General features: G+C 36.2%; 4 protein-coding genes and 1 long non-coding RNA gene across 5 annotated transcripts; 3 read left to right on the top strand and 2 right to left on the bottom strand.

Annotated features, from left to right (window-relative positions):
* Positions 1 to 65: 65 nt before the first annotated feature.
* LOC114537556 (zinc carboxypeptidase-like) lies at positions 66 to 4,507 on the top strand. Its single transcript, XM_028558609.1, has 10 exons — positions 66 to 227; positions 1,928 to 2,012; positions 2,210 to 2,428; positions 2,504 to 2,602; positions 2,858 to 2,962; positions 3,054 to 3,149; positions 3,410 to 3,497; positions 3,579 to 3,784; positions 3,850 to 3,934; positions 4,291 to 4,507. Exons 1-10 carry the CDS (start codon positions 148 to 150, stop codon positions 4,479 to 4,481), a joined length of 1,254 nt encoding a protein of 417 aa, XP_028414410.1. The 5' UTR covers positions 66 to 147; the 3' UTR covers positions 4,482 to 4,507.
* LOC114537555 (carboxypeptidase B-like) lies at positions 4,468 to 8,656 on the bottom strand. Its single transcript, XM_028558608.1, has 10 exons — positions 7,946 to 8,656; positions 7,608 to 7,689; positions 7,326 to 7,526; positions 6,941 to 7,042; positions 6,771 to 6,878; positions 6,587 to 6,697; positions 6,082 to 6,175; positions 5,647 to 5,852; positions 5,409 to 5,493; positions 4,468 to 4,992 (listed from the first exon to the last, which is right to left on the bottom strand). Exons 1-10 carry the CDS (start codon positions 8,065 to 8,067, stop codon positions 4,787 to 4,789), a joined length of 1,317 nt encoding a protein of 438 aa, XP_028414409.1. The 5' UTR covers positions 8,068 to 8,656; the 3' UTR covers positions 4,468 to 4,786.
* A 340-nt stretch (positions 8,657 to 8,996) lies between these two features.
* On the top strand, positions 8,997 to 14,384 carry LOC114537558 (cysteine-rich DPF motif domain-containing protein 1-like). The gene is made up of 4 exons (XM_028558612.1): positions 8,997 to 9,190; positions 12,290 to 12,398; positions 12,504 to 12,587; positions 14,298 to 14,384. The coding sequence occupies exons 1-4, from the start codon at positions 9,087 to 9,089 to the stop codon at positions 14,328 to 14,330; spliced, it is 330 nt and encodes a 109-aa protein (XP_028414413.1). The 5' UTR covers positions 8,997 to 9,086; the 3' UTR covers positions 14,331 to 14,384.
* On the top strand, positions 14,348 to 23,385 carry LOC114537553. The gene is made up of 4 exons (XM_028558604.1): positions 14,348 to 15,578; positions 18,390 to 20,891; positions 21,110 to 21,319; positions 21,668 to 23,385. Exons 1-4 carry the CDS (start codon positions 15,008 to 15,010, stop codon positions 21,958 to 21,960), a joined length of 3,576 nt encoding a protein of 1,191 aa, XP_028414405.1. The 5' UTR covers positions 14,348 to 15,007; the 3' UTR covers positions 21,961 to 23,385.
* On the bottom strand, positions 21,769 to 24,031 carry LOC114537559. The gene is made up of 3 exons (XR_003688599.1): positions 23,935 to 24,031; positions 23,422 to 23,575; positions 21,769 to 21,897 (listed from the first exon to the last, which is right to left on the bottom strand). It is a non-coding gene; the product is annotated as an uncharacterized LOC114537559 (long non-coding RNA).
* Between the last annotated feature and the right edge of the window lie 355 nt (positions 24,032 to 24,386).

The following is a 24,386-nucleotide window of genomic DNA, read 5'->3' as shown; positions in this document are numbered from 1 at the left end:
GCAAGCCTCTTTTTTTTTCCTGAAGAAGCGCCTGGGTACGAGGTTGTCCGCAAACGGAAATCTGTAGCAGTAGCACAGGTTTTAAATGACAGAAGACAGCCGCAGCTTAGGAATTACGATCTCGCGCACAAAGCTCTAGTCAAGGTCATGGAGAGATTAATCACTATTTTTTCTTTACTATTTATAATTCAGATCACAAATGGCGCACAGAAAGTCACTTATGATGGGTATGTTTCTTTCTATAGTATGTAAATATTTCTATAGGTATTAATAATTCATAATAAAATCTACATGAAAGTAATGTACATGTATGTAAATATATTATGCATAACATTTGATATAAATTTTATCTGAACTGTCTTACCATTTGTCCACCAACGAATTTTTTCATTCAACCTTCAAAGATAAATACATGCAACAAGCGCATACAATGCCTTACAAAACGTACAACATTTTAGTCATTCTTCTGCCGCTTATTCGTCTAATAATATCGATGAACAACGAATAGTTTATAAGTTTACATTATACCTCAAATTGAAATGGGTTATTGAAGTTAGCAAAATCAAGATTTATCGAATAAAACCACGAATTTAGTCATGAGAGATGGCGATGACGTTAAGAATGCGCATTAATATAAGCAGAGTTTTCCCTGGTGGTAAATAAGATGATATTTCTCTCAGCATGCGAAGATTATAACAACACTGAAAATCGAAATCCACTTATTCGTATAGTACAGGTACTTATCTATACAACCTCGGCGGAGTTTTGACAGGTTGAAACTCTTGAATAACGAACAAAACGTTCTGAAGACAAAACTTGTCTGAATTCTCCATTTAAAGCGGCGATAGAATTCTTCGTCGTCTGACCATTTTTAGTGGAGATGATTAACATATTGTGCGTATATATATACTACCTCTCCACCGGCGAACTGTTGGTATATTGTGAATATATTTTATTTCGTGTGTAAGCTACAGATGTCAGACGACGCATATTCACTAGTGAAGGGATGTCTGTTTCGAATATTAGTAAAAATGACGCAGCATGCTGGTTTGCCGCAGAAGTAACATCTCTCGTTTATACGTTTTTTGACATAAACAATGCGATTTGATTGTATCGACAGTACACAGGTTACGAAAGAAGAACTTCAAATTCATAAATACTTTTTAATATCACTGGCCTGTGACATTTCCTTATAGCACTAACGACATTTATATCAAATTTCAATGTCACATAATATCTACCGCCATATAAACATTCCAAATAATCGAGCCTCGTGAAACAATAACGCCTGTTTTGACTCGTCTGCATATATTTATAATGAACTCGCTTTTAAGCGATTGGCACTTGAATGACGGTGGTTGAAAACTGATGGGGTTTTATAGAATGGTCCTCGGAATAGTGCAATACCAAGAACTGATTACGTCGTCTGTATTCATACTCTGACAATTTCAACATGCACACCTTGGAATAATTTAGTGACATAAAAGCAATCTCGTTTGCTGAGAATACCACATGACTCGCACTGCTCTTGCTTTTGATTCTATCATCACACGTTTCATGTTTCATCGAATAACTTTAGATAAAAAATGTGCGAGAACCCGCCGATATTCTGTACCTTTAGTTTCTGTACAGTTACTAGCATTTCAAAGACATATAGTGCAAATTCTGGTGTGCATTGTGCAAGGAGTTTTATCTATTGTATTACGTAGAACAGACACTCTTTCCTGGCTTTCTCATATCAGGGCGCTAAATCACAGAGGTCTATTGGTTACAAGATCATAACTGTGTGTACATGAAAATTTGCGGTTCGCGACGAGACCCTCCACCCTGCTCTATTGGGAAACGGCTAATATCAATTATTCCCATTGAACAGTCGGATGTGTGAAAATAATCATCGAAATGGATAATTTTAATTTTTTTTGTTTAGGCACAAGCTAGTTCGAATCATTCCAACATCAAATCATTCACTGACCTTTCTTCAACAACTTAGTTCAGCTTCTGCAGCACTTGAGGTTGGTGAATACCCACGCTTTTAAATCTAGCTACAAGTTGTTTTCGTTGTGCGATAAAAAATATTACGTGGAATTGCTCTAATTTATTAGGTAAAAATCTCTCACGAATGTCACTGCTTGAATACTTCAGGTATTGAGTAATACCTCAGGAATTGTTTTTTTAACAATTCTTATTCTATTCGTTCCTATATTTTTAGCTTGATTTTTGGTCGTATCCTACAACATTACGACAACCTGTAGATATTCATGTTTCACCGAACTACCTTCCTGAACTTTCAAATGTTCTACAGTACAATAATATGACATACAGGGTTTTAATCAACGACCTGCAAAGATTAATTCAAAAAGAATATTCTCCAAGTGCTGTGAAGACAACATTTAAAAATTTTGATGCGGAATATCATTCATATCCCGAGGTAATGTTTATTTATAGTTGTTAAGAAATCTCTACTGCAATGTTTTAATTTTTTAGAAATATTCTATCTACGCAGATATTGGGTGAACTAAGAAATCTGGTGTATACAACCAATCGTGCAAAACTTGTTCTTATTGGAACTTCATATGAGTTTCGTAGGATATACGCTATAGAGGTCAGTAATATTATCCAGAAAACTAATAATTATTGCGTGGCGTGTGTTTGTCCTTAATTGGCGACAAAACTGGCTGTTAATTCAATTGCACGTCATTTTTATCGTCAGGATGTCGAAAGGATATCGTCAGGATTGTGAAAAGATAAAAGAGACAAACGAACCTGACAACTTCGCTTTTTATTTTACGGTTCTACGCATGCGTGCATTAGGGGGATCAAAACATGTGTCAAACTATGGTATATTTATACGTTACAGATATTTGAAAACGAGAGCAATACTCGACCGTTGATATTTCTAAACTGTGGACTTCATGCACGGGAATGGTTAAGCCCAGCCACATGTATGTTTCTTGTCAGACAGGTGAATCAACGAATATAATCTAACCAATTTTGTACATGTTATTTCAGTATAAGCCGAAATAACCTAAAATCTTTTTAACAATCCCCCAAAGCTGTTATCTAATAATATGACATCACTTCGAGCTAACTACACCTGGATCATTTTACCTGTCCTGAATGTGGATGGTTATCAATACTCATTTACTACGGTAAGATTTCAGCGTCAAAGCTTTAACTGCTTTTTAAGCGCATTCTAACTTAGCGCGTGAACCAAAGTGGCCCACCCCCCCCCCCCCGCTAATCCTAAATTGGTAACTAAGCTCCAACGTTTAACCGGTCCCGGACCGAAATATTGTCTTGGCTCTCATATGGAGTGCTATAAGTTCTTTTTTATACGAAAGGGCATCTTTGTGTTGTGAAATTTTGAAAACTGGTACTTATAGTCCATATTATATCACATGTCAAACAGGAAAGATTTTGGCGAAAAAACCGTTCACCTGGACGAGGTGGATGTATGGGTGTAGATCTAAACAGAAATTTCAACCATCAATGGGGAGGTCAGTATTAGCGCACATCAACTATAGAAAAGCTAATGCTTGTTTGCATGATCAAATAGATAAGTATATTCTATATTTCAGGTTTTGGCACGAGTTCTGATCCTTGCAACATGTTATATCATGGCAGACATCCATTCTCTGAACCCGAGACGTATGCCTTGGGGCGATATTTGTTATCTCGCAAAAAAGAAGTTAAAGTTTTTCTAGATATTCATTCATTCGGTCAATTATTTATGTCACCGTGGGGACACACAAGACAATATTCACCACATTATTTAGACATACAGGTAAGATCCTTTTTAGAAAGGTTTTGCAAACTAGTTATCATATCCTCTGGATTATTTGATTACAGGAGCCACTGATGAAGAGAGTTTCTGAGGCAATTGCTTCAGTTAATGGTAAAACGTTTACGTACGGACCTGCGTCGATCGTTATTTGTAAGTTCAGCATTTGATAGTCCTTCGACTGACGTTGTGCATGAAATTTCCGTTTTCCGTTTTAGCCCATACAATTTTTCTTCGAAATTGTTTATTTTTCAAATCCATAAATGAATTTTTTTTCTGAAGCTTGATTTCACATTTTTATTGCCCTTTTAATCCCTTATGTTGCACAATTACATTGCGTGAAACATATCGTATTTTACGGCAATGCTATAAGCAATTCTAAGTCACAATTTTCGAAACATGTCTAGGAAACGTTGCTTCTCAAATAATTTCTGTATTTAACTTTGTGCTCATTTTCTTTTTCACCAATTCCCAGAGAATTCATAATAACCTTGTATATAATATTTTAGATCCAACCACAGGCGATGCAACTGACTGGACTTATGCAAGTCTAGGAGTTATTCATTCATACAGCATTGAGCTACGACCAACGTTTCAAGATGAAAGAGGTTTTATTGTTCCTCCTGAACAAATTGTGGAGTCAGGCAGCGAAATATTGAACGGAATGATTGAAATGGTGCGACTGATTCAATCTGAATAATTAATTTTACCATCAATAATATTTCAAAGAAATAATCATCTAATGTAAAGCACACTATAGCTTTTAAAGAGAACTAATGTTTTTGAAATACTACAAGAAAACGTTCCAGAATCCAGCTGGACAAACACTAAATTTTTGATATTCTTACATATAATCCTACGTTCACAAATTTCTCGTATACCTGACTGATTAGTTCAGTTTACGGCATGTGAACATAAACATACTTCATTATTCACTCCCCCCCACCACCACCACCACTGCTACTAATAAAGCGTCTAGGAACGGCCTTTTCCAGAACCAGTTCGTCAGTAATTGGTGCTTTTATTTTCATAATCCTTCATGTTCGTTGACATACTATGAAATGCTGCAATCGTTTCTTTTGCTGTTGGAATGATGTTACTCGCTGGAAGTAGAAATCCATGTTTACCCTTATCTCTTAGTTCAAATACAAAAGCGAATTTTACTCCCATTGAACCGTAAACCCAATCTTTACCGCTCCCAGCTGCCTCATCTAAATATTGAAAGGAAAACTGCGTAATTAAAAATAGTTAGAATTTGTATCCAAGGACTGAGAAAGAGAAATTACATGAAAGGGGATTAAAGTAGTATCGTGCATGGACAATAATTTCAAGTTTGTAAGTAATTTTCCAAATGGTGTCGCACAAAAGGCTACCTTCCGTAAGCCTGTGTTTAGAAAGTGAACGCTTTTAGACTCGCATTATCAAACTCATCATAAGAGTGCATGAAAGAAAGGGGGTTAAAATAGCTACTTTTTCACGCTGAGCCTTTTCCCATGTAATTTGTTTCACACCCTCCTCATAATCACGTGATCAAAGCTAGCTATAGCGTTATAAATAAACGTTAATGTTTGGATGTATTCTCAAGTTGTTATTCCCTAAACTGCATGTACGGGGATGATATCCTTACATATAACTGCAGCGGCTGGTCCTGTTTCAAACGTAGTCCCGTATAAACTTTTTATTGCATCAGCAGCCTTCAATGATATGTCATGCTGCAAGAAAATTGAAAATGACTTTGGTTTAATAGAACAAAAAGGTGGCTGATGCACTGTGAGATGGTTGTGAATAGAAACTATATGAACGTCATCTACTCTGTCTCTCTTTTTCATTTGGTTACACTTTATATACTACTTTTTAGTACTAACCAACTCTTCCTTATCCTTAGATATCACGTCTTTGCTGTAACTCCAAGGATACATCAACAATTGACTATAAGAATGTATGTCTAGAAAGCCGAAGACATGGTCACGATTTGCTTTGATGTAATTAGCCACGGCCATCACTTCCGGGGCTGAGAAAGCGGATTTGCCATGATATATGTCGCTACATGTATTGTTGCTTGAACCGGAACCTAAAATAAAGATGAATGATATTCATGTCTTGATCACTCAGCATCTCTGTGACTATTACATAAACACCATTGCGTGATGGTAGTTGATTATCAAAGTGTCTTTGAGTTGCCTGTAAGAAAATCTTTCTTTGGATTTTACTAAACAAGTTCGCTCCTGATTCCTGAAGATAGCGCCACTGCAGTAGAGGTCTGGTAATAAAACGGAAGTTGGACAACTTGACATGCATACCTGCAAAGTGATAACCCCAGTTTCTATTGAGGTCTGTTCCATGACATCCAGATTTATCATTATTTGATTGGCGATTTTTCCTCCAAAGACGATCCTGAAATTATTTAATAACTACATTCAACATACTTTATGTTTTTTTAGACAAAATTAAATATCAGTAAGAAGACTTTAAATTGATAAGTACTAGTTAAATGCTTCAACGGTTCTTTGCTAATCTGTCTATAATATTAATAGTTAAAGGCACAAATTAGTCAAATAATAGTAGGTTCTTTCTCTGTGCAAAGGAACAGCGAAAGTACCATATATATACCCGATTAATTCAGTATTTGATACGTAATTATCTAAAGGCAATTAATTTATCGCACTGGAAATTCAGAGTAAAATTTAAGAAAAACAACAGACACATTTCTACACGACCACTCGATCGTGAAACGAAAATCGAAATAAATCGGCAAAATACAGTTTCCTTGTAACCTTCCATCTCTGCATGGTGGCACAATCTTACTTTTTTCCAAGTGTAGACATAACCATCGGGGTTGACTACAGGAAAGAAAACCCAGTTAAACCTATTTAACATTCCTGTTATTTTAGAATCTTTCCCATAGTTAAGGATCATCTAGATGAAAAATGAAAGAGATTTTATTTTAGGCAATATATTTGACTTCGAAACCTATCAATTTGATACTCACATTTTCCATGATGTAAACACATGTAGCAGGTGATATCCATTCTCTTGCATGTTGACCACAAATGACGACAATTTTCTGCTTATTCATATTTAACTTATTGCCTGTTATCTGAAATGAATTATAAAATCATTAGTATTTGAAATGAGCAGAAATCACCAAATTCGTTCTACCTCTAAACCACGGATGTTCCTCCCTTCTGCAGACAATCCAATATTCAGCAACGTAGCTCGACCTTTACTAAGAGGACTCAAATCGCTCATCTTTTGAATGATCTGAAATAAAACGTGACACACTCGGATTGGTGTGTTTTCGGCCTAAGTACAGGATCTACATTTGGATTTAAGTTCTTAGAACGTAAGACTAATTGCTTGCCTTCAGATAATGCTACTTTTCGAAGAGTCATTTATTATGGCATTGATCAATATCGTAGCCAGACATTTAACTGTTTTTAATTGCTTTGTTATCAGTGGTATTTATTCTAAGAATTCACTAGCATTGTAGGGATCGACGGACCGGACCGTATGTTAGCTTCAATGAAAGTGTAACGATACAAACCTCTTCAAAGTTATGATAAGAGCGATGCCAACTATGGCAGTGACGATAGTGTCCTTTTTCCTCTTCTTCGAAACTTTTTTGTAGATCGTTATTTATTATATCATAATTAATATTCCAACGGTTTAAATATGCATCCAGTTTTGTATAGTCCTCTGGCGTCACATGGATGTCGATGTTTCTACTTCTCGACCAGAAATCCACCTGAAGAAGTTAATTATCGACATGAAGGAAGGTTGAAAGTTCAGAGGAAGGTTGAAAACAGATCACGAAGAATTTTCATACCTCGATGTCTGGATTTTCCTCCAATGAATTAATAAAATCAATATCAGCTTTTGTCTTAGGAAATGTTCGAATAACTTTATGTCTAAGCAAAATCAGAGATCAAATCTTTAAACGATAACTATTTCAAACGATGTAATTTGTTTTGAAATTTAGACATAGCTATTACTGACGTTTAAAAATAATCCAAAATAATAATCCAAAAATTAACGAAACTAAGTCTAACCAAGTCGATCGTTATAACAATCGTTCAATAGGATTGGTTGTGTCCACGATAAAACAACAAACTCAATTCGTCACAAATTCGACATGAAGATACTAGACGATAATAAAGATCTCACCCGACAAAAGGCTTTTCTCCCGGCTTTTGTTTCTCCAATAATTCTAAATTTGAGTAACATTGTACTTTACTAAATATAAAATAACCTACTAAAACAGTTACGAACAATACAAATTTTGCCATAACTTTAAATACGTCCAGTAAGCTTAGCTCTTACATAATATCTATAGGCTAAACGTGTTTAGTATTTGAGTCAAGTAGCAGTAGCAGGTTGTTGTTACATGATCAACCAGTCATGCACTACATGCAGTGCCAACGGCAACACTGTCGACTGTGGCGTACCCATGCAGCCTGAGGATTTAGTCACGTTATGATCTACTTCGTGTTAAAATTATTGTTTTCGCATGCAAGGAACTCCAAGAGGAATTAGTCTGGATACGGCTAATCGTAATACGCGCGTAGTTTTATGGCAACAGTATAACCATTTTTTTGCCGTTCTACAGGTGGTCGTAATCTTCTTATAGTCAGACTACTGACAATTTTCCAATTTAGTTGAGAACTAAATTAAAGGGCACTTCATATACTATCATATAGTCCTGGGAACGAAATTTAATTTAGGCCAATAGTAACTAATGCTAATGAAATCAGTAAACTCTGTTTCCATTGGTAAGTCATTGTTGGTAAGACCCAGACCCACCCGGAGACTAGGGTGTGCCTATGTTTCAGACTTTAGAGATATTCAACTGATGTGGAATGCCAACGTCATGGGACGTAAGGAAAATCTGTGTTATCGCGTGCTATAGTTCATTCGTTCTTGCATTAAAAAAAGGTTTATTAAATTTAATATACAGTTGATTGATAAAAAGCCTCCTAAGCCCAGTTTAAAGAGAGAATTTTCGTAAATTGTCTATTTTTGTAGACAAAAATTGTCGTAAATTTTTTGCAGACTTCGAACAAAATCTGTATCATAATAATTCTAGTAATCTCATCAAAGATCAAACCACTCAGTGTTATTATAGAGACCAGTGTCAACATTACATTTACAGATGTACTTCCGATGTAGCAGCGATGTGTGTTCCGGTTGTGGTGCCACTTCCTGTTTTGCTTTTACCTGGAAATTTAGACGAAATTCTACGACTTTGGCTTGGATTATATATCGAGTACACTGTTGCGTTTGACTATCTTTGTTTTTCGAAAAAAGAATGGAAGGCAAGGCTCACTCAATGGTTTTCCAATGCAAAAATTGCAATTTTTCAACGCATTACGACTATTTTGGAAAGCAACCGCCGTTTTGTAAAGAAATAATGTATGTGAAATATGATTTTTATTACATTTCATGTCTGAGAATTCTGCATGCGTGTTGTCAGTCTCTGAAGACGCTTAACCAGGAAAATTTATATATCCTTTCTAATATAGCTTTTTATTGCAAATTCTACCATCTTCATTCAATATATTTGTAGCTAGAGAGCGTATTTTGATAGGTGATCGAACGAGATATACTTTAGGTGCTACAGTAGTTTTACAAATGCAGTTTGTTGGGTTGTGCTTTTGGCAAGGAGAAGGCGTTAAACACCGCTTTGCTGTCCGCCATTAATGCTCGAATAAAACCGTTACAAGCGCCATTATATTATCTAAAAGTGCTACAACAATTTGATATGTTATAACTTTTTCCCTTTGGAGAAGTTTAAAAGCGTTCAAAAAGAGGTTTTAAATGTTTAATGTCGTTCATTGTGTGGAAATTTGTAGACACATGGTTGCTTGCCACAATTGTGATCTTGCCAGCGTGAGATAGATCTATCAAATTTTGAAAGGCCAGTACGTAGGAGAGGGTTTTAAGAAAAGCACAGAAAGGGCTGCAGTTTGGTAAAGGGCAACTGAAGCAGACAGTATATTTATAAAACTTTGGAAATTTACAAAATATATTATAATATCAGAAATAATTCATAAATTTTAATTCATTGTCACCAAACGGTTATTTGTTTATTGTGAAACCCAGCTGTTCCAGTTTAACTTTAAATTAACTTTCACAGCTACAGTTATTTCCATTTCGGTTATTACAAGTTAAATATAGCTTACATTACAGATATAATATGTTAATTTTACGTGGAAAATGCATCCATCTCAGTTTTTTTACTTGTAGTTATTGCTTTTATTTGCCCTTTTAAGCACAGCACCACACTAATTGCAGCTCAACAGATTCTTTTGTGAATTGCTACATATGTAGCGATCTATCTGAATTAACACTTCATTAGTATTCTATGTTGTTGAAATCCTGATGGTTACTCACTAGTGCATGGAAGACTAATACTGAATCATCCTTGGCAAGGTCATGGGTATTAGGAGTAGTTTTTTTTATTGATCCAGGAATTTAGATTTCAGGAAAGGCAGTGGCTGTCTGGCCAATATCTGTATATAGTTATGCAGTATAAGATTTCTTATGTTCACAGCATATGTTAAAGAACTGTGGTGTTGCATTAATTAGGAACCTGATATTGTATGCTACCAGATGGCAATTCATGTCTTCATTTGAAACGTATATCCTTTGGTCCGCTGGGAAAAAAAACATAAAGATGCTATAGGCAATAATAGCTACTAGGATTTGACATTGCTTTCAGGACTATTAATGTCTTAAGAAAGATGTCTTAATGAGAAAGTGACAGCTAAAAAACTCTTGTATAATTAATCCAAGAAGTATTTTTAAGTACTTCCGGTCACTTGTGAAACAGTAATTTAATGAATTTGTAATTAATATATATCCAGATGCTGATTTGTTGCAGTTAAATTCTAGAAAATCCCAGTGTAGTTGTAATTTGAGTACATGATCAAATCCATAATTAAATCACGAAGTCAGGACTAATTGGGAATGTACATTAATTTTTATTGACTGATATATTGACTGACTCTATTGAGCTCATTAGCACCGGCAGCTCAATAAGTGGGTGACATTACTGACATATTCATATATTTTCTATGCAAAGTTATAGGCAAAATGAAATTTAGTAAAGCATTAATAATGACTTGGTTGTAATTGTTTAAACATGTTTCATTCAAACTATGCTTTCATATTTGAATGCATTTAATGCAAGACATTAAAAAATCAGTGCCTGTTATATTAAACTCTTGAAACAACTTTTTTTAACCAATATACACAATTCTGGTTAATTCTGTCACTACAATATAGTTAATCTGTTAAAGTTGGCTACCTTTTCATAGAATCGCCCACAGATTGTGTCTGTTTTAATGAAAGACTTCCCTTAGAAGAACAAGAAAACGCAAAGAAACGAAGAAAAAGAGAACGATGAAGAAAGATGCAAATGAAAGAGAACGCGAATGTAGAAGAGGCAAAAAAAGCCGGAACGTGAATGAAAAAAGACGCAAATGAAAGAGAACGCGAATGTAGAAGAGGCAAAAAAAGGAACGCGAATGAAGAAAGATGCAAATGAAAGAGAAGGCAAATGTAGAAGAGGCGAAAAAAGGAACGTGAATGAAGAAAGACGCAAATGAAAGAGAAGGCAAATGTAGAGGAGGCCAAAAAAGCCGGAACGTGAATGAAAAAAGATGCAAATGAAAGAGAAGGCAAATGTAGAAAAGGCAAAAAAAGCCGGAACGTGAATGAAAAAAGACGCAAATGAAAGAGAAGGCAAATAGAAGAGGCAAAAAAGCCGGAACGTGAATGAAAAAAGACGCAAATGAAAGAGAAGGCAAATGTAGAAGAGGCAAAAAAAGCCGGAACGTGAATGAAAAAAGACGCAAATGAAAGAGAAGGCAAATGTAGAAGAGGCAAAAAAAGCCGGAACGTGAATGAAAAAAGACGCAAATGAAAGAGAAGGCAAATGTAGAACAGGGAAAAAAAGCCGGAACGTGAATGAAAAAAGACGCAAATGAAAGAGAACGCGAATGTAGAAGAGCCAAAAAAGGGAACGCGAATGAAGAAAGATGCAAATGAAAGAGAAGGCAAATGTAGAAGAGGCAAAAGAGCCGGAATCTGAATGAAAGAAGACGCAAATGAAAGAAGACGCAAATGAAAGAGTACGCAAATGTAGAAGAGGCAAAAAAAAAAGGAACGTGAATGAAAGAAGATGCAAGCGGAAAAAAAATGCAGATGAAAAAGATTAAAGCTGAAACTTAAATAACTGTATAAATTTAACATTTCCCATTTATAGCATCAAATGTGGTATAACAACTACCTAAATAGACAAAACACTTTTCGACGTTTCGACCTGAGGGCCTTCGTCAGGAGAGTTAGTATGAAAACATTCATTTTCATTTAGGTTGTTATAACACATTTGATGCTAAGTTGTTTGAAGACGCTGCCACGCTGCTCCTTGGTCAGATTTCTCATCTATATTTGTCATGAGCAATCTATTTATGCCTATATATTTATTCGTATTTTTGTCTCATATAGATTGCTTGAGAGTGTCTACGTCATAAAAGATCCATTCACAAGAGAGACAGGAATTGTGATTCTTGGTGGTCACTGTGCTCTTTGTCATACTGAAGTATGTTGTGATCAGGTACACAATATTTCCTAGATATAGACTTTTCATTATACAAGCATTAGTGATTTAACGAAATATATTTGCCGCAGGGGTATAAATGTACTTTTCAATTTTTTTTAGAAATGCAGTGTGTTTTATTCTAAAAGATTCTGTATCCCATGCAGTATGAAATATTTCAAAGAGTTTCCAGCTGAAATTCAGAAGGTTTGTGGTTTTTTTTACCTAGTTTGTGTGATTTTAGCTGAGCTGTAACCGTGTAGCGGACCATCACGTATGCAGCGGAACATAAAACTACCTACCGGTGTAAAATAAACACGAAACGATCGAAACAAAAAAGAACCTGGGGACGGTCATGTCTGGTTTCATATATTTGAATACTGCGAGTGAGAAGTTTCTTCTAGTTTTCTTATGCCAGCCATATAACCACCATAAACCAAATAAGAGTTTTTGAAAGTAGGCGCGGACTTAACTTTCTAAAAAATTATAGCCCTCCAGCATTTCAACTCTTCGGGGTAACTATCGTCTTCATGACATAACTTTCGTAATATGGAGACAGGATTTGCTCATTTTCAAGCTCGTACCCAGGTACGAGGTTGGCTCATTTTATGCTTAGTGGAATAAGCTGCAATCAGGAGATTTAGGACTCTTATGTTCAGCTGTTCTTTGAAATTTAATCACGAGAGTTCTTTTGGCGGACAAACGCCAGTTTTTATGGGACGATGTGCAATTTAGCTATTAGTTAGTTGTTGCACTTGGCCACTTGCGCATCAAAACGAAATAGCCTTGGAAATTGCGAGATAGTATGCTTTCATGCAAATAAGATTTTCCGCTTATTTTAAATATGTTATGGCAATATATAGGTTTAGTTGCAGTTTGGTTTGGTTTTTATAATTACAATTAGTTGTAAATATGGGATACAATGATTGTCGGGAATTTATTCTCATGTCACCACCAAACAATCGCTCTTACAGCTTTGGAGTGTGCGGCGGAATCAATGAGAACTATTTGCAATAAAACATGAAAACATAATTTGAACAATTTCATGTTAATGAGCCTTGGGTTAATTCAAAGTGATATTGCAAGTTGCCGCAATTCCATCTAGTGTTGTGGCAACAAGATTTTACAAGACAATATCGATTGACCTTGCTGATCTATCCTTTGGCTAACCATGCCAAAAATGTACATGTACAAAGAAGATGCGATTAAAGAAATTTCCCCTATCCTTTATGTTCATCAAACATTCCTCATATTTATTCATTCTTCGAGCAGAATTTTATACATGATTATTGTGACTACATATACTCTCTGCCGTAATGGTCTGTGATGTGATGTGAATGCTTATGAAACATGACGAGAACTCGAGTCTCGAGAACTTAAGGCTTCATGGCTTTATGCATGCATAATGATATTCAAATGTGTTGAGAGATGTAATAATAAGCCTCCTGTTGTTAAGATTGTTTGCGTGATAGCGTGTTTCATGGCGTGACATTTCTTTGTTTTAAATATTTTTTTATGTACATACAGACATACCATGATGACATTCGGCTTTTAGTTACACGTAGAACGGAAGTTACGTTGCGAAATATTCCATGTACACTTAAGCTAGTTGCTATGTCCGTGGCGTAATATGTAAATATCCGGACAAACTAGTGTATTAATTCTACTACAGTCCTATCTTCCCCCCGCTCCCAGACCAAATTTACTGAAATCTTTGTCATGACTTGGGCAGTTAATAAGGATTTGCCTGGTTGGTTGTTCTGCCCATTTCTTCAAAGCCCACTACTGTATGTGTCTTAAGTGATGGGGATGCATGTTATTTGAATGTCTTTGAGCAAGATTGCCACGATTTTTACAACACAATAAGTTATATATCCTCGTGTTCATGAAATAAATAATATTTTGTTTCTTTTTTAGGACGTACAAAAGAACGGAAACCTTGGACAATAGAAAATTTCGAAGGTTTTATCATTGACAGCGTTGATGCATGCATGATCTCGCGATGACTATATGCATGCAGGCTTGGACTGCAGACAACTATTCCATTTATGATCAACTGCTTTGGTTATAATGATAACGTGTGCCACATTATCCATCATTTCCCGTGGAAAATGGTACATGTATAGCATGGACATCAGGTCATCATCCTTCAGAGTGTCTTGTAGAAGAACTATTGTTGGTAAAATCACGGTACATTTCACCATTCATGGGATATACAAACGAAAAAGCTGTTTGAAAAACTATAATTGGATAACTATACGTGGAAATCTTGCATGGATGTTCTCCAACTACGTTGACGCTGTATATGAAATCGAACGAACTGATAAATTTTGTCGCTCCACAGACACAGCTGCGTTCTTTTGCTGGCTTTTGAACTTGAAATGTAAGCAGTGCCAGTGGTGTTACATGTCAGCGGTGTTGTTCAAAAGCGGAAATACGATGTGCACAGGAAGTAAAAGTGGTGTTGCTTTACCAAGAAAAATGAAGCTTTACTCGGAAAATATTTAGTAAATTTACAACCGGTCTCGTTTTCACGATTATGTATTGTTGTATACGAAATAAAATGTCTACAGTTGAAACAGCACACGAAGGGATCTCTACGATAATATTGTCTTGCTGGCACCAAAATGTATCCTTGTCCAGTTTGCGATGTAAAATTAAACTCAGTAGAACAACGACGAGCACATTGTCGCGGTAAGAACCATATCAAACGTGAAGAAGCAAGAAAGAAGGCTGAAGAACTTGGAACGGACTTTGATAGCACACCAGATCACTGCGATGTATGTAATGTTCCTCTTACCTCGAAAATGACAGCAATTGATCATTTTAAAGGCAAAATGCATCAGAAGAAGGTCAAAGCTGTTGAAGAACAACGTCAGGGATTCAGAAACTACTGTGAGATTTGCGAAGTACGTCTTCAATCTTTAAAAGTTTCTGAAGCTCACTTTACTGGCAAGCAACACCACAAACGGGAACGAAAGACAAACTCTGTGAGGGGACAGGGAAAGAAGATCCCGATAGACAAAAAATCTAGCAACTCTCGCACAATCACGCCAAGATCTGATGATTGTCTACCGAGTCAGAACAATTTTGGGGACGTTTTTGAAGAAACGCCAAAGAATTCTTCGTCTTGGGAGAATCTAAATTGTGACAATGATAGCGAGCCCAAAGATCTACTCAGTGAATTTAGAAATCTTCGTAAGTATACGATTCGCTAGGCTAAACTTGCGGGTCCCAATTCAGCTTTATTACCTCTTGTTTTTGCGGTGTTTTTCCCATCTTTTTTTCAAATGACAGAAGTTCTGAAACTAAGGTATTTTCACCTGCTAAATGTACGTTTTTGTACCAAAATGTTGAACGCGTTGCAGCAGACGCACTTCCTCACACGACTCGGCGTTCTTTTCGAACTAAAACACCAAATCACCGAAAATTGCCTGTTTTTAGTTTCTGTTTTGAATTTCAGTATTTTAGTTTTAGGCTTTTGACGTTTCAAACTGAAAACTGGGTGTTTTTTGGGTGTCAAAGTGGGAAAACGCGGTTTTCGTTCGTCAATAGGGTGTTGTTCTATAACTGCGCGTATATATAGATCTCCATGATCGCATTTATCCGTACCATTTATTAATTTCATCGAAGTGTTTCTATGTGCTTTTAAAGTCTTTTTGAATGGATCTATTTTGGAAAGTGCTTTCGTTTTTTCGTCAATAGAAAACTGCGAAGAATTTTCTTCAGGCAGCAATTACCATGTGGTCCTAAATGACTAAAGCATTTTCACGGCTCACAGTTAGCTAATTTCACGACGAATTCGTTAGAATTTTTCTCTCCGAACTCTTTGAACATGCATCCTAGTTATTTCGAAGGAGTATTGACTTGATTTAGTGCAGGAAAACTTGGAATTTGGAAGAACTGAAAATTCGAACGAGAATTGGAATGGGTGGTGACTATATATAGGGTTCATTATTTAGCTAAACATCGCCCTTGAAATTGCATTTCGAAAATCGTTTCGAAAATGGTGATAAAGCGTTTAAAGTATAACTGCTTGACGTCTTTTTGTATGTGACTATTTAGTTTATAGCAAAATAATCTGGAAATGATTTCCATTAATTGTTTTGGGAATTTTTTTGGCACATTAAGGCAATCTTTCTGTGCGGCTGTTTTCGAAGAGGCGTTGTCCAAGCTTATTCCATTAGGAGACAACACAACATATGACGCAGGCACTGAAAATATAAGTGTATATATGTACAGAAAACCTCGTGCATGTGTGTTTCAATCCAAAGAGAAAATATTCTTAGTAGGTTCGCTGTTAATTTTTCCATGCAGTTGTTTCATTGTAAAGAATGATCGAAGACATGCAATTGAGTAAAATTCAGTTTAGATTTTTGTCCTCAACTGTGCACTATAAGAACGCTAAAATAAGGAATCCCGTGGCTGATATTTGCTGGGTATTCAATACGATTTTATATTTTAAAATAAAAAATCTATGACCTTAGTACTGATGCTACACAAATTGTAATTTCAGAGATCTTTTAATTAAGGAGTGCAGTGTGCAATGTAATTCTACAGCTAAAACAGTCCCTACACTGACTGACGTGTTGGTCTTGACAAAGCTATAATATATATATTTGAACATTTATATTTGAGTGCATACACATTATTATTATGGTGTATAAGAAATAAATTATAATTAAAGACTTGCATGTATGCATGTGGCATGTAAAGATTTCATAAAATCATCTATATTAGTGATACATGGATCTTGGCCAAAATTCTTTGAGGTCTTGCATGCACTGCTTTTATACTGTCTGACACATGCAATAAAATACTATTAGGAATTTTGCCGTATAGCTATATTTACTCATAGTATATAACATTGACAATTTTATTTGTGATATATGTATATATATATATATAGCTACGTAACTGAGTAGCTGGACAACCTGTGCATTGTTTTCGGCCTGCTTCCAATACTTTTAAGTTTGTTTGATTTCATGATAAGACATGTTTCCTTACTTTAGCTGAGATGGAAGAAACTATGCATTGCTGTAGAGTATGCAGGCAATAAAGGATGTTTTCATTCTATCTGGATACACGCTTCCCCTCTCTATACATACATAAGAATATATATATACAACATTACATGTAAAATAAGGTATATATATATATATATATATATATATATATATATATATATCAGGAAAATATTTGTGCATGATAAGTGTTTTTAGTCCCTTTTTCTAAACTATTCTGATTCGGAACAGACTATTCTGTCGTACAGAACTCATTCTCTGGATATGATGTTAAAAAGTTATACAAATTTATATCAGTAATAATTTTGTAGGAATGCTTTGTTTGTTTATTTGCGAATCCCGGATATTTGTTATTGAAAATTTTCCTATTAAATGATTGTCCTGCAAGAAATTATTATTTATACATACCCACTCTGCGAGCGAGTTATTTTATCTTTAATTTACAAATTCAAATGTGTAATTTAGACTGCACGTTTTTGCTAGGGATATTATACACCATTCCTTAAAGGATTGAATTGGTGTTTATTCTTTGTCCACCTACGTTTTTGTATTCACCTGTGTACAAGAATACTCATTTATCTTTTGGTTAAAGCTGTTTTTAAACCTAAACTTTTTTGCCTGAACATGATTTGAGTAACATACTTTAAGATTAACATGTCCTGTTACATTTGCACAAATTATAGCAGACGCCGAGGGAGGTTTACACTTTCAAAGCTTGAAATAATTTTTTGTGCATGAATGTGTATTTTTATAGTGATTTTACATACATGCCCCTTGTAGAATGAAAATTTGTCCTATGTAAATGTATTCCTAACATGCATGTGTGATAATGTGTTGCGTATTTTGTATGGTTGATATCTTTCGCTATTCAAAGTTTGCTCAACGATACTTATAATATTATATACATGCGTGTGCATGAGCTAGGTCTATTTTAAAATTCTTAAAACAGGATTGCTGATATTATTTTTTGCTTCGCTGTGTTTAGTTAATAGCAAGTCTCTCAACTCTCCTGACACCACATCGAGTTCCTCTAGTCCTGAAAGTTCAACAGAACCCGTCTTTTCTTTTGAAAACCCTGTCCTAACAATCTCAGGAAGACAACCATCTATACAAGCAAGTTTGCCACCGCCAAACGAGATTATTTCTTATTTCAATGGTGAGGATGTTCCCACAACATTGGGTAACTTATGGGAATCCCAGGCAAATTTGCAGCAAGTAGACGAACCTCGCAATCCTAATATATTATTTTCCAGCACCGAGTCCGAGAATATATGTGCCCAAAGTAAACACCTGATGCAAACACAAGCAGTAGTTTCTGTCTTAAAAGAAGCTGATCAGGGAATTTCATCGGGCGATATTGCGACAAAAATAGCAGAACTTTCGCCTAGCGATGTGAACTTAATATTAAGTGAATTAGAAAAGCATCATTTAGTCTCAAAGTCGGGTTATGCTCCGATATTGTGGTCGTTAGTTAGACATACTACGACGGAGAATTCGTCCATGCAGTCGAATAAAACATTGAATGGATTTTCCTATCCAAAGAAAATACCAGAACCATCTCCTAAAACGGCTCTGCGTTTTCAAACATCAAAAGATGCTTACTTTAGTCAAAACGTAGGAAACCATATCTCAACAACCGAAGCATATCCCGCGTTGACGGCGGCCATCTTGGCTTCTTGTCCAACGACGACGACACCAAGCGAAGGCGTTCGTCCACACGCGCATGTTATTGAGTCCAGTTACATAAATACAACAACAACTAGTGATGTAGTCCATCCCTATACCCATGTTATTGAATCAAACCTAGTAAATTTGTTTCAACAAAACGGTTCACTAACTGTCCATGATATTTTCACAAAGCTTAATTTTCGAGACGAGGCGAGACTTCGTTTTATATTACAAAATCTGGTCAAGCGGAACATTGTGAAGAAAGATGGTGATCGAACATGGCGAATGGCGAGTCCAACGCGTGTCAATGTAGGAGTTATTGGCGGGGAACGAAAGCGAAGAAGTCCTGTTCAAAACGAGAGAAGTGAGATATCGAGAACACCCACACCTCCTAAAGAAAACGACCATCGCCTTAAAAACGGTTTCCCGTCAACTGCGAAAGAAAACGTTCATCGTGGCCTAAACAATTACAATGTCGCTTCCCCTCCCAAAGAGAACGACTTTCGTGTTTCAAACGGATACAAAATAAACGCAGCAATTTCAAAAGAGAACGAGCATTGTGTTATAGTTCCAAGTGGATACACCGCATCTAACGTTTTACACCAGAAGAGCGACAAGTGCAATGGTATTTGGCAAGATGATTACGGAGTGAACGGTAAACCCGTTCCAAATTCACACCAACGAAACACCAACAACAATAACAGTAGATTTTCCCCACCTTTACATTTGAATACCGAGGCAAGTGAGATGTTAGAAGATCTTATCGTTACTATACCGCAACCTTATCAGAAGGAATTATACGAGATTGCCATGCAAGAGGATACTGTTTGTTATCTACCTTGTGGGACTGGCAAAGAACTTGTTATCGCACAAGTTATTGCACATATGGCGATTTTGAACCCCACAAAACAAGCGGTAGTTATTGTTCCTGATATTGTCAGTGCTTTAAACACGGCCCAATTTCTTCGGAAGGAACTAGGTGTAAAGAATAAGCAAAAGAAACTTAATGTTGCACTCCATGCCGGACAATTGAAACAGTCGAACGGTAAAGTACAAGTTGCAGTTATGACATCTTCAACATGTTTAGGTTTGCTGAACTGCGGAGCACTCTTGTGGAAAGAAGTTTGCCTGCTAATATTTGATCATGCATATATGTGTTGCAATGATGAAGCATCAAAGAAGATTCTTCATGAATACTATCTTAAATCAAAGATGGATTTCCATGGTGGACATGTTCCGAAACTTCTTAGCTTCGTGGATTCTTCAGCCGGACAGGAGAATCTGGAAGGAACATTGCGAACATTTAGTCATGTTTTGTCTTCCATGGGTGATATTTACTTATCTTGTGTCACAGAGGCAGTGAACGAGCTGAATAAAGATAAACATGAAGCAATGTTTGTTTGCGTCCAAACAAATCTCACAGAAGAAGAATCCAGGATGTTTTTCTTGCTTGGAACTTATCTAAACCTTGTATTTGACAACCTTGCAGCCCAGTGGCAGCCAATGAACAGTTACAGAGAACTGTTAAAGATATCTTTTAAGGAATGCACGGTGATTAGTGAGGCTTTTGTAAAGTTGATTCATTTAACAGGCCAGCCTCTAGAGAAACGTCTTCCTGTGTCATGTTTGAAGACATGGCGACATTACCTGGCTATCTGCGAAATAATTTTCACCCTAGTTGAATGTGGAGAAGATCTTGCTAAAGAAATGTTGGTAAATCTGACACATGAAGAGTTTGGTTTCACTTGGGCGAACGACGTGGGACTGCCTGGCTATGAATTATCTCGACAGCTCATGGAGAAGGAGATTCCAAACTGGGGTAAATTTTCCACTTCCCAACACACCTTATTGTGGTTTATTTTTCTTTTAGTTTTACTCTACCAAAACGTATTGACATGGCTTCCTTTTGTCTTTTGATTATATATTCAATGAGCTTCGGCCTTTACGTTCCTTTACGTTGAATGAGAGGTTGATTTCAACTGTCATGATGTTTATAATGGAAAAACCGACGTCTAGATATTTCTTTATTTTGATTAGGTTCCAACTTGTTAAACCCTCGCGGCTCAGGATTGCGCGACCTTCTTGACCAACTAATGATCATCCAGTGGGAAAATGCGCGTGTCTCGTCAGAACGACCGCTGGCTTTGATCATCGTGAAACTGAACAAGACAGCCAAGCTTTTGGCAAACTACTTGGCGCAATGTCCACAACTCGCCAAAAGAAATGTGAAAACAACATTTATTGATGGTAAGAATTTCACCTCGTGTTATTGTAAATCCAACGTAACGTTTCAGAAGATATTATGAAGTTTGTTATGAACGTCCGTATTTTACTTGAATGTTCGAATATCAGGGCCAAGCTCAGTAATGAACTGCATCATTCCATAGCTTTTACCCAAGGATTAGCAATTGATGGGAGCAACAACCTGAAAGCTTGTCATGTATAAAACCGCAAAAATATGTTTGTCAAGCATGCTACAGCAAAGGATTTATCGTGACATAATTGCAGGGCGTATATTGTCAGGGCTTGAGATGTAATATATTTGGACGGAAATACTTCCTCCTAGTTTGGAAAACTACAACTATTTTTTTTTAGGTTCACGTTCTCATCATCAGAAGACAGTGCTCTCAGCAATAAAGCGACGTCAGTATCAAGTAATTGTCTCAACAGATAATATAGACCAAGATGAGTTACCTCCATGCGAACTAGTGGTTCTTCTTGATCAACCTACTGTTGTGTATGCTTTGGAGCAACTCCGAAGGAGGCGTGCTACGAATGTCGTTGCCATGTGTCGGGATAATGATGGTGAAGAAGAACTAAAGGAACTATTAAGAAGAGAAGAGTTAGTAGAGAAAGCAGTTACTGTGATCAGAGTTGGTACTGGTTGATATATATGTACAGCGGGGGATCAATTTGCCTTTCATCATGAGGTATTTGCATTGTTACTATATGAACAGGATGTTGTCATTAATTTAAAATATGTACAATTTAAAGCTAATCATGTAGAATTTTGGGACGTAGTATAAGCTGCTTGTTTTGTTCCTTTGTCCAGGTAGTTAGACTAAAGCCAGTTGTTTATACGAACGCAGGTACACGCGGGAAACGTTTATTGCAGCATCAGCATCACTTGTGAGGTAACCAAGTTTATAAATAAACAAAATTTAGTATTACGTTCAGTTCAGAACGGAATTTTGTCTGTGCGTGTACCTTGCGTATGAAAACCGCGTTACTAGAAAACGGTCTTTGTCTTTGATAAACACCTTGCACAGTATACCTTGCACAGTACCTTGCACAGTATACCTTGCACAGTGTTTTTTACTCGGTATTGTTTGGTTCAATAAATAATTGAAGGAAAAAATCTAAAAAGGATCCATAGCAGTACTTTGCTACGGTGGGAACATTTTCTTGAGAAAAAATAAGATGATTTAGTAAAACCTGACACATATGCAGTCTTTAAGGGTTATTGATACTGTCATCTGACTTTAAAAGAAAAAAAATGATGAAATTATAGAAGGTATGGGAAAGCAATGCATTACAACAAATGAACGCCAGTTCCTAAACCTTCTATATATTTTATATTGTAAATAGAAATATAGTAAAACTAACGTTAGACAAAGAGATATTTTAAGACGACTTGGTAAGAGTATACAGTGTTTGCATGGTTGGTCCAGGAATTACTTATATAGTATCAATTTATATCGTAAAATATAGATTTTAGATTTGAAGAAATTTCAAAATAGCTTCATTTCTGCATAGCAAACAATCGCAGCCATTCGTTACTAAATTACGAGCGTATGGAGGTGATTGGGAATATTGCGTATTCAATAGTCAAGTATTTTCTCTTACAAAGTACGTCTTAGATATATCTTAATATACAAGAGTATAACTATAAGTATAACTTAATATTTTAGAGTTACTAATGTACGGCGACCGAAAGCTGACATGTAGACGTAGTGTTTTGTATGTGACGATATTCCATGTTTGTTAGATTTACTTTATTGTGGTAATCAATACGTTAAACGTAGTAATTACCTTGTCTTGTTTGCCAGTTTGAGTAATAAATTGAAGTATAAACAAATCCAGTTTGATTTTCCAAATGTGGCCTTAACAAAACACTGATACTGCCTTGCCTTAAACGAATACACTAAAGGACATCAAGGCAAGGACAAGGAAGTACGTCATGATGGCCAAAGACGACAAAGCTTGTACTGCATGGATTAATTCACAGCACAAACGTAGGTGAAAAAACAAATTGATATTTTCTCAATAAAATTTTTTTCACTGCTGTATCTTTCAGATTCAAAATTAAGTTAAATTCTCGTCAGCATCTAAAATATGTCGTAACTTACAGCATTCAGCGTTTCATCTTTCTTCCTGTTTTACCAGGAAACCATCTCTCGGTTCGAGGAAAACGGTCATTTTCGTGGAAGATGGCTGATCGCATTCCATGAGAAAACCATTGTAAAACACCCTTTTCTTCAGAAAATCTGCCTTTAAATCCACCTATCAAAAGTGAAAGGTGAATACTTGGTAAATACTGGGCTTAAAAAGCAATCGTAGGTATTACTATTCAAATGCATGGCTTCTTCATGTTTTTAATAACATGAATCATCATCCCTTTGAACATCGCAATTGCACGTTTCTTGTGAATTTTAAAACACAAGAGCGCTCAATAGTAACGTTATTCTTGTATCCATATTCTTATTTTCAGGTCACGTCCATGTCGGTCATTTTACGGTATAAAATAGATCATATATAGTTCATGACATATATTAACATGATAGCTAGGCCGATTGTTCGGAAAAAACATCCAAAATGCTAATGCTTGTGTTTCAATTTAATTGTTGTATGAAACCATTTACCTGAGATAACAACGAACTGTCTTGTAGCAATTTATAAGTTTTATTATTTTCAACGACAACACTGCTCCACAATGCCATCGACCGCTTCCTACCGCTTCGTTCTTACTCTGACGTCCAATTATTGCTGCGCACGTGTCATACCCAGTCTCAATTCAGTGTCGGAGTGTAGCCTGAGGCAGCGGACACTTACACAAACCATTTTATTTGTGTCAACAGGAAGACTGCTTATACGATGCGATGTGAGAGTAATGAATACGATTGTGTCATTGAATTTTGCATGGATAATGTTGCTTCGAGTTACGGACTGGTCATACGCAAATAAATTGAGTTATAAAACGCTGAGGTAAATAAGTACTGCAGCGGGAAACCGTGAACCACAAACTCAAACGACGGAATCTGAGGGGTTGGGGGGAAAGCGTCAAGCTAAAACTCTACTTTTACTGGACGTTGGG

The sequence above is a fragment of the Dendronephthya gigantea genome, unplaced genomic scaffold (genome assembly GCF_004324835.1).
Source record: "Dendronephthya gigantea isolate DGI-Jeju-01 unplaced genomic scaffold, DenGig_1.0 000160F, whole genome shotgun sequence".
NCBI lineage: Eukaryota > Metazoa > Cnidaria > Anthozoa > Malacalcyonacea > Nephtheidae > Dendronephthya > Dendronephthya gigantea.
Note: the sequence above shows the minus strand (reverse complement) of the source record. Positions and strands in the feature narration are given on the sequence as shown.

Coding starts and splice junctions, on each gene's coding strand:
- LOC114537558 (XM_028558612.1), top strand. CDS start 9,087: ATGGAAGGCAAGGCTCACTCAATGGTTTTCCAATGCAAAAATTGCAAT. Junction 12,399..12,503: donor CTGAAGTATGTTGTGATCAG/GTACACAATATT, acceptor AATTTTTTTTAG/AAATGCAGTGTGTTTTATTC. Junction 12,588..14,297: donor TTCCAGCTGAAATTCAGAAG/GTTTGTGGTTTT, acceptor TTTCTTTTTTAG/GACGTACAAAAGAACGGAAA.
- LOC114537555 (XM_028558608.1), bottom strand. CDS start 8,067: ATGGCAAAATTTGTATTGTTCGTAACTGTTTTAGTAGGTTATTTTATA. Junction 7,527..7,607: donor AGGAAAATCCAGACATCGAG/GTATGAAAATTC, acceptor TAACTTCTTCAG/GTGGATTTCTGGTCGAGAAG. Junction 6,698..6,770: donor GTGTTTACATCATGGAAAAT/GTGAGTATCAAA, acceptor TTTTTCATCTAG/ATGATCCTTAACTATGGGAA.
- LOC114537556 (XM_028558609.1), top strand. CDS start 148: ATGGAGAGATTAATCACTATTTTTTCTTTACTATTTATAATTCAGATC. Junction 228..1,927: donor CAGAAAGTCACTTATGATGG/GTATGTTTCTTT, acceptor TTTTTTGTTTAG/GCACAAGCTAGTTCGAATCA. Junction 3,935..4,290: donor ACCTGCGTCGATCGTTATTT/GTAAGTTCAGCA, acceptor ATAATATTTTAG/ATCCAACCACAGGCGATGCA.
- LOC114537553 (XM_028558604.1), top strand. CDS start 15,008: ATGTATCCTTGTCCAGTTTGCGATGTAAAATTAAACTCAGTAGAACAA. Junction 15,579..18,389: donor CAGTGAATTTAGAAATCTTC/GTAAGTATACGA, acceptor CGCTGTGTTTAG/TTAATAGCAAGTCTCTCAAC. Junction 20,892..21,109: donor GAAGGAGATTCCAAACTGGG/GTAAATTTTCCA, acceptor TATTTTGATTAG/GTTCCAACTTGTTAAACCCT.